At 35.0% G+C, this 12,184-nt stretch overlaps 1 protein-coding gene across 4 annotated transcripts in view; it reads left to right on the forward strand.

Moving 5' to 3' along the window:
- Positions 1 to 10,511, forward strand: part of MED4 (mediator complex subunit 4) — a 47,140-nt gene extending 36,629 nt beyond the window's left edge. For all 4 annotated transcript variants that reach the window (XM_053215458.1, XM_015068902.2, XM_053215459.1 and 1 more), the window contains 5 exons: positions 2,600 to 2,770; positions 4,768 to 4,825; positions 6,309 to 6,395; positions 7,586 to 7,717; positions 9,814 to 10,511. In XM_053215458.1, coding sequence (XP_053071433.1) covers positions 2,600 to 2,770; positions 4,768 to 4,825; positions 6,309 to 6,395; positions 7,586 to 7,717; positions 9,814 to 9,986 — 621 coding nt within the window. In that variant the 3' untranslated portion in view covers positions 9,987 to 10,511. The remainder of the gene's footprint in view (positions 1 to 2,599; positions 2,771 to 4,767; positions 4,826 to 6,308; positions 6,396 to 7,585; positions 7,718 to 9,813) is intronic.
- The last annotated feature ends 1,673 nt before the right edge of the window (positions 10,512 to 12,184 follow it).

Consider the following 12,184-nt stretch of genomic DNA (forward strand, 5'->3'; position numbering starts at 1 on the left):
AACCGTGAGATCTTGACCTGAGCCGAAATCAAAAGTCATACACTTAACCAACTGAGCCAACCAGGTGCCCTATTTCTCTGTACATTTTTACAAACTTTAAGTTGCAAAAATTTTCTGTCTTAGCAACTTTCAAGTATACAATATAATATTGTTAACTATAGTCACCATTTCTGTACATTGAATCCCAGAATTTGTCTTATAAGCGTAAGTTTGTACCTTTTGATCATCTTCACCCATTTTACCCACTCCCTCCCGTGGCAACCACCAATCGGATTTCTTTTTCTGAGTTTGTCTCTTGTAGATTCCACATACAAATGAGATCGTGCAGTATTTGTCTTTCTCTTGCTGACTTTTTTCACTTAATATAATGGCTTCAAGGTCTATCCTTATTGTCACAAATGATAAGATTTCCTTCTTTTTATGGCTGAATAGTATTTCTCTATCTGTGTGTGTACATACCACACATTTTCTACTAATTTGAAGGGATACATGCCCCTGGTGTTTACAGCAGCATTATCAACAATAGCCAAATTCTGGAAAAAGCCCAAATGTCCATCAGTTGATGAATGGGTACAGAAGACACACACACACACACACACACACACACACACACACACACACACAGGATTATTACTCAGCCATAAAAAAGGAATGAGGGTCGGTTAAGCATCCTACTTTAGCTCAGGTCATAATCTCACAGTTCATGGGTTCGAGCCCCAAGGGGTGCTCAGAGCCTGGAGCCTGCTTTGGATTCTGTGTCTCCCTCTCTCAGTCCTTCCCCCACTCACACTATCTCTCTCTGTCAAAAAATGAATAAATGTTTTTTAAAAATTTTTTAAAAAGGGGGGGAATGAAATGTTGCCATTTGTAACGACATGGATGGAGCTAGAGAGTATTATGCTAAGGAAAATAAGTCAGAGAAAGACAATTACCACGTAATTTCACTCAGATGGAATTTAAGACATAAAACAAACAATCATAGGGAAGAAAAAAAGAGGAAAACCAAGAAACAGACTCTTAGCTTTGGAGAGCAAACTGACGGTTACCAGAGGAGTGGTTGTTAAGGGAGTGGGGATTAAGGAGGGCACTTGTGATGAGCACCAGACATTGTATATGAAGGTTGAATCACTATATTGTACACCTGAAACTAATATTACAGTGTATGTTAACTAGCTGGAACTTAAATAAAAACTTACATACAACATGTCCTTTATCCATTCATATATTGATGGGTAGTTAGTTTGCTTTCTATATTGGCTATTGTAAATAATGCTGCAGTGAATATAGGAGTGCAGATATCTTTTTGAGATAATAATTTCATTTTCTTCAGGTAAGTAACCAGAAGTGGAATTGCTGGATCATCTGGTAGTTCTCTTTTAACTCTTTAAGTAATAACTTCTATACTGTTTCCCACAGTGGGTTTCCCACCACTAGTGCATGAAGGTTCCATTTTCTCCACCTCCTCACCAACGTTTGTTATCTTTTTTTTTTTTTTTTTTATTACAACTGTTGTAACTGGTATGAGGTGATATCCAGTTGTGGTTTTGATTTGCATTTCCCTGGTAATTAGTGATGTTGAGCACCTTTTCATGTACCTTTGTTCATTTGTATGTCTTTAGAAAAAGGTCTATTCGTTTCCTTTGCACTTTTTTAAAAATTTAAATTAAATTTTTTTAAAATTCACATCCAAATTAGTTAGCATATAGTGCAACAGTGACTTCAAGAATAGATTCCTTAATGCCCCTTACCCATTTAGCCCATTCCCTCTCCCACAACCCTTCCCATAACCCTCTGTTTGTTCTCCATATTAAAGAGTCTTATGTTTTGTCCCCCTCCTTGTTTTTATATTTTTGCTTCCCTTCCCTTGTGTTCATCTGTTCTGTGTCTTAAAGTCCTCATAGGAGGGAAGTCATATAATATTTGTCTTTCTCTAATTTCGCTTAGCATAATACCCTCTAGTTCCATCCACATAGTTGCAAATGACGAGATTTCGTTCTTTTTGATTGCCGAGTAATAACTCCATTGTATATGTATACCACATCGTATGTATCCGTTCATCCGTCAATGGACATTTGGGCTCTTTCCATACTTTGGCCATTGTTAATAGTGCTGCTATAAACATTGGGGTGCGTGTGCCCCCTCAAAACAGCATACCTGTATCCCTTGGATAAATACCTAGTAGTGCAATTGCTGGGTTGTAGGGTTCTATTTTTAATTTTTTGAGGAACCTCCATAGTGTTTTCCAGAGTGGCTTGCATCAGTTTTCCTTTGCTCATTTTTTAAGTCAGGCTGTTTATTTTGTATTTTTAAGGATACACAAAAATTTTATCTTTCCTGGGAAGTGAATAAACCTCATTTTGGCATATTGGTAGTTCTTATTTGCATGAAAGAATAGCATGTAATGAGAAAAAGTAAAAAGTCTTGATAATCTTTTTTCCAAAATAATCAGAAGTAGGCTATTTTTATTCTTAACATTGAGTAGAATAATACTTGGAGGTGTTAACATTTTATAGCCTAGCCAATTTACATGTAGACTCCTTGTTTCATTGGAATGTCACTTTTCAATATTCTGTTGTCTGCTTTAATCAATATCTGATAGGTCCTGGAGTTGTTAATTCACAGAGATGGGGAATTTCAAGAACTGATGAAATTGGCACTTAATCAGGGAAAAATCCATCATGAAATGCAAGTTTTAGAAAAGGAAGTAGAGAAGAGAGACAGTGATATTCAACAACTACAAAAACAGCTAAAGGAAGCAGAGCAAATATTGGTAAGTTCATAGAAGAGGAGGTAAAAAAAAAAAAAGGATATTGTTTAATTATTTCTGAAAAATAAATCTGTTTTAAAGTATTTTGAATTGGCAGAAAACTTAAGTTCCTAAGTGTAAAAATGAGAACTTGACAGTTTGAATGAAAGGGCATTGTCATCCCTTTTTAACTTAATGTTTTAAGGTAGTCTGCATTACTTTTGAACCATATTTTCATCATTTAAAGATTTCATAGTGTTGAATTAATAGAACTAATGGAATTGAATTGAATTAATAGAAGTTGTACTTTTATCCTGTCCTGATAGAAGTTTTCAGTTATTAGTAATCTAAACCTTTACTTCAACTTTAAAAATATTTTGAAATCAGTAGAAATATGTACCAATTTTATAAATTGATTAAAACTGACATTAACTTATTTCATCCTCCATTCTAAACTAGGTAGATTTGGGCATATGTCCCCAGGACTCTAGTTCTTGGCTACTATTTCAAAAAAGCAATTTCTTTGCTCATATTTACCCGGTTATTTCACTAAATACTAACTAATGTAATTGTTATATGGTGATATTACAGAAACAGCTGAGTTTGATTCTCATATGGACCAGACACTGCTGGAATCCTTATCCCTGATGAATCTTCAAAATGTGTCCAAATGGGCTCCAATAAATAGAAACCTGAGTGGTTCAGGGTAAATTAACCATTCCTGCTGAAAAAATAACCCCAAGTAAATGCTTTAAAAAAAAAAAAAAAAACCATAGTAAAATCTATTTTCCATTAGGAAAGTAATACTTGCTTATCAAAAGATATTCAGAGAATACAGAAAAGTAGAAAGAGGAGGGAAAAAATGCCGTCAGTCCCTCTGTGCTGTTATTCATAGTTTTTTGCTTTTCATTTCAGTCTCAGGTGTATTCTTTTTTTTTTTTAATTTCCCAGTAGGCTTATAATTGTTTTTTAAATCAAAGTATAGTTGATACACCATGTTACTTTAGTTTCAGGTGTACAACATAGTTTTTTTTCCCCCTCTGAGGAATTCATTTGTATCTTGTAATTAGTAGGATCCCAACTGGTGTTCTATTACCATTTGTTAAAACTGAGGGATTTTTTGTATATTGTATCCATTTTGTTTAGTTTTCCAACTTACTGTTACAAAATAATACTTTGATGAATATCATTGCAAAAAAAACTTTGTTTTTCTTCTGCATTTCAGATTATATTCTTTAGATTTCCAAAAATATAATTATGGAGTTAAATAGAGTTAACACAAGGACCATAAAAAGACTGAATTTTATGATTTAGGTAATAGCAACTAACATTGAGCACTTGTGCATCAGGCCTTGTGCTTGCTTGCACTTTAAATGTTTTAACTTAATTTTCTTAATAATTATGCGAGGTTAGTACCATTCCATTTTACAGATGAAGAAACTGAGATTTTAAATTGATAACTACTTTGCCCAGGGAGAGTGAAAAGTAGGGAGATGGAACTTAAACCTAGTTCTCTCTGTCTCCATACTCCTAACCACTGTGTTACAGTTGAAGATGCATATACATACTAGCTTAACTTCATTTTACCCTTTCATGTATCTTTCCATTGGGAGTGGGGGGTGGTTGTGGGTGTTTTCATTATAGTAGTCATTGAGCTTAGAGATAGTGGTAATGTATAAATGAATAAGATCATCAATCCAAGAATGTATCTTACAAACTAAAAAAACATTTTGATATTTTATCCTTGAACCCGAATGCTCTTGGGGTGGTATGTGGTCAGAATCTCTTTTGCATGTTTGTGATAGAATTTGTGAATGGAGACTGATTCATGAACATATATTATTTCTTTCGTTAACTGATACAAATGATACCCACGTGTTTGAGAACATTACAGATAAATTGTGGGGATTTCTAAATTTTGCATGTTGTTCATATGGAATTAATGATTTTGTGAATTAAGCCAAAAACTGTTTGATATAGTTAAGAATAAACCGTATTTCTTTTTTTAATGTTCAAATTAGGCAACAGCTGTTTACCAAGCAAAAGAAAAACTCAAATCAATAGAAAAAGCAAGAAAAGGTTAGTACAGTGGGAAACACTGAATGACTTTCTGAAAAATCCCAAGTTTTTGTTTGAAGAAGCAGATGAGAGTATTAACTGGTAATCATTTGCTACTTTTGAAATGGTTCCAATAAATTTTTATTGTAAAGTGCTAGGTTCTAGCACTGAGCTATGTATTACTGAGGAGACATCACACCTTTCTCAGGTTAGAAGAAGCAGTAACATATGGCAAGTTACGACTTTGTATCCAAATGCGCAGTAATGACAATGAGTGTATAAAGTTGTTGGGAGAAGGGAAAAGAACTGTGATCTGGAAGCAAGTGGGATTTGAGATAGATCTTGGAAAAGATGGATCTTGCAAAAGTGAAAGAGAATGTGTAGTGGACAAATGGAGCAGGACTAGAGTGTCATGAAGTCAGAACTAGATGTGGCTTTGGGGTGTGTGCACATTTAATGGTGCAGAAGCCCAGCAGACCTTCTTTTCCTGTCCTGCTCCTCTCCTTAGAAGACTTCCATTTTGGATTTTTTAGTTTGTGTACTAAAAGTAGAGTTACAATGAAAATTTGGTTACTTTTTAAAAAAATTTTTTTTTTAATGTTTATTTTTGAAGGAGAGAGAGACAGTGTGTGAGTCGGGGGGTGGGGGGTGGCAGAGAGAGAGGGAGACACAGATCCAGAGCAGGCTCCAGGCTCTGAGCTGTCAGCACAGAGCCGAACGCAGGGCTCGAACCCACAAACCGTGAGATCATGACCTGAGCCGAAATCAGACGCTCAGCCAACTGAGCTCAACCAACCAAGGTGCCCCAAACTTCGGTTACTTTAATGGTTTCGTAGATAATTTACCTTTAGTCACCTCAGAGTTGTCTAACTTTCTTCTTCTTTTCCTGTTTTAGATAACTACTGCTAATGTTTGGTGTGTGTCCACTTTTTTTTTTTTTAAAAGATGTTTAATACAGATAGAATGGGAACAATACAAGTATATATGTACATATATTCTAAAACAAAAACCAGGTCATGCTATACATATTATTTAGTGGCTTGCCTTTTTTAATCTAATGAATGTGTTGTGGATTTGTTTCTACTTAGATCTACTTTATATCCTTAGTGGCACAGCAAGCCAACAATTAAGTGATATAGTGTGAACTGCTGTTCTAATTTAATAGCTTTGTCATTGGGAGACAAAACACTCTTGCCTCTATTTTCTTTGTGTTCACTGTTGCTTTCAGAACAGTAAGACTATTTAATGGTAGCTAATAATTGAGATAGTGAGCATTATCATGCTAATGTCCCAAGTTTGACACTTTGTCAGATGATTTTTCTGGACGTTTTGTTCTTTAGTTGGGAAATCTCTATGATTTAAGTTTAACAATATACGTATTATTAGCTTTATTAGGGAAGGTAGGTAACAGATAATAAAAAATAAAGTATGATGTGTGACTATGAGGCACGTGTTTATGCCCTTGTAAGTTACTAGACTAACATGTTATGCTCTCGACTCTCAGGTGCCATCTCCTCTGAAGAAATAATTAAATACGCACATAGGATTAGTGCAAGTAATGCTGTATGTGCCCCACTGACCTGGGTTCCAGGTAAAATACTTCTCTTTTTAAAGTAGACATATGTGGTGTTAAATCTTAGGTGATTTTCACATCTTTAATATCTTAGAAGGAATAATATGGGCCATGGGTTTTATCAGTTTGATTTTCTACAAAGCTGTTGCCACAGGAACTGTGTTTCTTTCCTTTTTAAAGAAAAATAATAAATTCATGTTTAAAAGTACAAGATGATACGTGATGATTCGAAACCTATAGATTTATATGCCTGTGATACCCAGGTTGGCCAGAAGCCCACCTTTTAGAACAATTGGAGTTTCCTCAAGGGTTCTGGCCTTGGAAGCAGACAATTCCAGCTCTTTGGTGATAAAGATGAAGCACTGAGCACCCAACAGCAAATACCTAGGACTGGAAAGAACAGGAGTAATTAGAAACAGCAAAGAGCAATGAGCTGCAACATACATTGACAGTATGTCAATTAGGACGGGGACCTAATGTAGAGCAGTAGTCTTCTGGGAGGAGTGGGAGATAAATCTCTCAACATCAGTAACTTGTGAATGGTGTTTTACCAGTTACCGGTTTGGGGAGGTAAGTGATCTGGAGCGAGTAAGAAGTATTACCAAAAAGTCCAAATCTGCCAAATTTTCATCATCCCCAAACTAAACAGTATGCCTTCATGATTGGAAATGAGCATTGGCTCTAGATACTCTCCGGGAAGGTTCTAGGAATTAGTCTTTAAATGACAAGATCAAAGAGGTTGGTTAGAAAAAGTTTTAATTTAGACAGTCCTTCAAATAAGCATTCCAGTCAGTCCTTTCTGTCTTATAAACAGAAGTGTGTCATGATCTATTTATTCTCCCTCAAGAGTATGTATCATTTGTTACTTTCTTACTAGGAAATGCAGGTAAATTACAAGAATCAAGACTGTTAAAATTTTCTTAATTTGTCATCTGGAATTGCTAAAATGACAGACTTTCTCTCTCTCTCTCTCTCTCTCTCTCTCTGTATAAAGAGTAGTATATTTCTATGCAGGTTCAGAGACGAAATGCATGTATTTTTAAATATATTATGCTCTTAATAACAGTTGATAAGATGACCTTCTTGTTCCAAAATTGAAATGTAGTTTGAGTTTTTCAGAGTGAACCGAGGAAAATCAATACTTCTTTAGAGAAGGTATCAATGCTTATTTTGTTTATGATTGAATTAAAAGCAGTCTGTTTTTTTAGGGGACCCACGGAGACCATACCCAACTGATTTAGAGATGAGAAGTGGATTATTGGGTCAAATGAACAATCCTTCCACTAATGGTGTAAATGGTCATTTACCAGGAGATGCACTTGCAGCAGGCAGATTGCCAGGTAATGTTGATCAGAAAAATGCTTCCGAACAGACTGAGGTTTTTCAGACATGGTGATGGAATATCTGGCTGTTGAACAAGTTTGAGGTTCTAGACCCAAGTTGTTTTATTTATTTTATTTTATTTTTTAAGTTTGTTTATTTATTTTGAGAGAGAGAGGAAGAGCGGGAATCTCAAGCAGGCTCTGCATGATCAGCATGGAGCATGACTCAGGACTTGAACTCAAATCGTGAGATCATAACCTGAGCCTAAATCAAGAGGTGGATGTTTGACCTAGTGAGCCGTTCGGGCATCTGACCCAATTCATTTTAATAGCTAAGTTTTCTGCCAATTATCCTGCTCTCTGCTTACTCTAGTTTAAAGATTGTTCTAGCTTGAGTTTATGAAACTACAATAAATCGACTTTTCTCTCATTTTTTAATAGGTTATTTTCCTTGGGCATTAGGCCTCTCTTTTATTATTATTAGGATCTAAACATCACTTTTTAAATAAAATTGTGAAATATGGTATACAAACAGAATAAGAAGTATATATGTTCATTTTAAAGAATACAAAGTGAACCCACTCCTGAAAAACTCCAAATTAACCAAATGAATAACAAAGCTTTTTACAGACTTTTTAATAACTAAATAAAACAGCACTCTTGTGTGACTCAGTTTATTCTGAATTTCATCCTTCCTCAAGTTTTGCGTATAGTTTTGAGTTATTCTTAACCTTTATTTATGTTCCCCAACGTTTATTTTTTGTAGGTGACTTTTGTTTTTATTTGGTAGAACATTTAATAAGTTTTAATAAAAAAGGTTATAAAAACCAAAAACTATGGGTTTTTTTGAGCAATCACTTTTAATATTTTACCTATTTCATTTTTTTCCTTGTATTTTTTACAGTGTTTAAAACATGCCCTAGATAATGCTTTCTGCTTCATATTTTATTGTAAGGATGTTCCTTTGTTACTGAAAATGCTATGTAAACGTCATGTTTATCTAACGTACAAACTGAGAACTCACTGTGCATTACTTTACCTTGATATCTTTTCATTTTCCTCATTTTGATTATACTGTATTATATGCCAGTCACAGCCCAGTCAGGAGGCAGAAAGGACATCAGCAGTATGAACAAGGAAAATTTAAAGAATTATTAACTAGTAACAAGATGATACTACTAAAGGGTAAAGAGAACTATTTTTTTAAAATACAGTAGTAATAAATGTGGGAGCAGCTGCTACATCTAAGATCAGGATAGAGTACCCAAGGAAGGGCCCAACTGAGAAGAGGCTCCTCCCACCCCCATCCCAAGGCTGTTTGTTCGTATCGTGGCGCCCTGGGTGGAGAGGGTATAGCTGTGGCCCACTGGCTGGCAGAGACGTTAGATGGATGAGGTCAGGCCAGAGCTGGCAAGCAGGAGGTGATCCACTAGGGTCGCAGGGAGCCTTGCTGGGAAGTCACCTTTGGCGTAATGTGAGACTTAACGCCACGGCAACTTGCTAGGTGGTGAGCACCACTTGATGTCCTGCACGCCAGCCAGGCACTGCGCAGTGAGAAGGAAAACATCACATGGGATCCCTTAGAGGCCTGTTCCCCTTGCAGAGTCCCTCCAGTTGCCCTCTGCTGACAAAGATTAACATTGCAGCTTCTGGCAAAGGAGATGTTTTCAGGGTTCAGGGAGAAGAGTGGATTTAAAGCTTAACAGGTAGTTTAAACTTGTAATACTTAGTATAGTACATATTAGCTATTTAAAATCTACAGAGAGAATAGACAGAGAATGATATAATCTGCATATAATTTACATATATATGCATATATGTGAAAACATTTGATTTGTAATTGTGAATGTCTTACAAAAGAAAAATTAGTCAACTGACTCTATAAAGTTACTTAGATGGAAGCATGATTTCCTAAAAAATAAAACACAGGTTCTAGTTATTAAAATATCATGCTTTTCCTTGATAAATTTGCTTTTTCTTAATTTAGCCAAATGTATATTTTGATTCCTGGCCTTAAAAAGAATATTTACTTCAGGTTGTGTGCATGAAGGGAAGAGTAATCAAGTAGTAAATTAATAGTAGAAGTGTTGTTATATATGCTTTGTTTTCTCCAGATGTCCTTGCTCCACAATATCCATGGCAGTCAAATGACATGTCAATGAATATGTTACCACCGAATCACAGTAATGACTTTTTGCTGGAACCTCCAGGGCATAATAAAGAAAATGAAGATGATGTAGAAGTTATGTCAACAGACTCCTCAAGCAGTAGTAGTGACTCTGATTAAAAAACATAAAAGACAAAATTCATCAGAATTGAATACTGTGGAATTCTGTTTCTTACACAATAGCAAGCCTATAAAAAAAAGCCAGGTAATACTGCCTATAGTGGAACCGTGCAGCCCATTAAAAATCACTGGACTTTCTTTTTTAAGCCAAAAATTATCGTTTCAGTTCTAAACCACTAAGTGAATATTTAAAGAATAATCAAAATTTATTGTTGGGAAAAAAATTACTCATTTCAGTGCTGCCCTATCCTGTTATGTTTCAGTTATGTTGGACTTGTACATAGTATTTCTGGAAATAAAAGTTGAGGGAAATAACCCATGTACATATCACTAATCAGCCCCTGGAATTATTTAGAGAAGCATTTTAAATAAGGGCAGTGGATCACTGTGCATCATATCTCAAAATAACAAAACCCTCATTTCAAAGTGAAGGCTGGTAGCTTCTGTCACAGTAACGGGAAGTTGTCTTAATTTTACTGTCTGTAATTATTGTAATATGTGTAAATAAACATATTTTTGTTTGTACTCTGATTTTTTTAAATTTAAATATTCCTTTAGTGTAGGTAGGAAATTATTTCTGTAAATCCAGTTTGATTTTATACATACTTAAGTAGAATTCTGGAGTGTGAATGAACATGATGTAATGCATTCAGCTGAACTAGTAATCACAACTGGTAGGTTTCACAAAGGCCCATAATGACAGTCTCAGAAGAAATAAAATGAAGTTGTTGCTTTCTTTTTTCCCATTAGTCTTCCCACTAGTTTATTTCCTTTTTTTCCCTTCCCTTCCCCTTCTCCTTCCCCTTCTCCTTTTCCTTTTCTTTACTTCTGATTTCCTTCTTTCTTTCTCCCTTCTTTCCTCTCTCCCTTTCTTCCTCCCTCACTCCCCTCACTTCTTTCTTTCCTTCCTTCCCTCCCTCCCGTCCCCTCCTTTCTTTCTTTTCTTCCTTCCTTCATTTCTTTCTTTCGAAAAAACTTACCATAATAATGTCTGATTTTAAGACTAACAGATTGGCTGAACGTTTTTAGAATGGAAAGCACTGTCTTGTCTTCACCTTCCCTCTTACTGCAGTTTTCACAAGGAATCACTTTTAAGCAGTTTTAAATTCTGATGGTTAATCTCCATGTTTAAATAATGTGCTTACACAACTACATTTTGATATTAGTTTTAGTGTACTTAAAAAAATTTTTGTTTCTGATTTGCAAAAGTAATACAACATCCATAGTGGAACATTTAGCAAGTATAGTAAAGTACAAAGAAAATAAAACTAACATTCTATCTAGAGATCATAGAAATTAACATTTTGGTTCTTTATCTTTTTTAAAGATAAAAGATGGGATGGATTTAAAAATCCACATATATATACATTTTTTTTCAAATGAGAATGTATTTCCTGAGGTGCTATATAGTTTTTAATCACATCCTTGCAATGAACTGCAAATTCGATTTTTCTAGCTTTTTTTCCTTTTTAATATTTAAATGAAACATGACCTATAGAAAAACATTTGTCTTCCAACTTTTGCAATTTCCTGGGAACAAAGTACATTTTTTAGAAGGATATCTTTAATAATACATGGAATGAAATGAGTATCCTAGTTTGGAATTCTAACTGAAAGTATAAATTACCTCACAGTTCAATTTCTTTACTTTTGTATTGTGAATCCAATGGCATACCACTATACATAAATTGCGGTTATAACAGTGTCTATTATACAGTATAATAAAATATTGGTTGTCTAAAATATATATATACTGCAGCCAAGGAAAAGAAGGAGGTGGAAAGGAGAGAGCTGAACCAAATAAGGCAAAATCTTGGTACCTGCTGACTCTGAGTATAGCGTGTATGGAAGTTCATTGTACTATTCTCTACTTCTGATATATTTGAAAATTTTCATATTAACATTTTTTGTTTTCCACATCAAAAGTTAACTTCACACTCTGGACCCTGTTATACGAGATGCCTTTGTTGCTGCCAAAGTTCCAATTCAAGGATGGCAGGCATGGAAAGTGTGGGAATCCACAATAGCAAATGTTCATTGATTCTGTTACAGTTCCTTAAGCTTTGAGATTTAGGCCACCTGTTAGCTTAGTTTGTTAGGTATGCTACAACAAAAACAGACTCATGACTTAAACGGGAATTTATTTTCACACAGTTCCAGAGGTTAGAAGTCCAAGCTCAAGGTGTAGGGAGGTTTGG

This window comes from Acinonyx jubatus, chromosome A1 (assembly GCF_027475565.1).
Source record: "Acinonyx jubatus isolate Ajub_Pintada_27869175 chromosome A1, VMU_Ajub_asm_v1.0, whole genome shotgun sequence".
Classification (NCBI taxonomy): Eukaryota; Metazoa; Chordata; class Mammalia; order Carnivora; family Felidae; genus Acinonyx; species Acinonyx jubatus.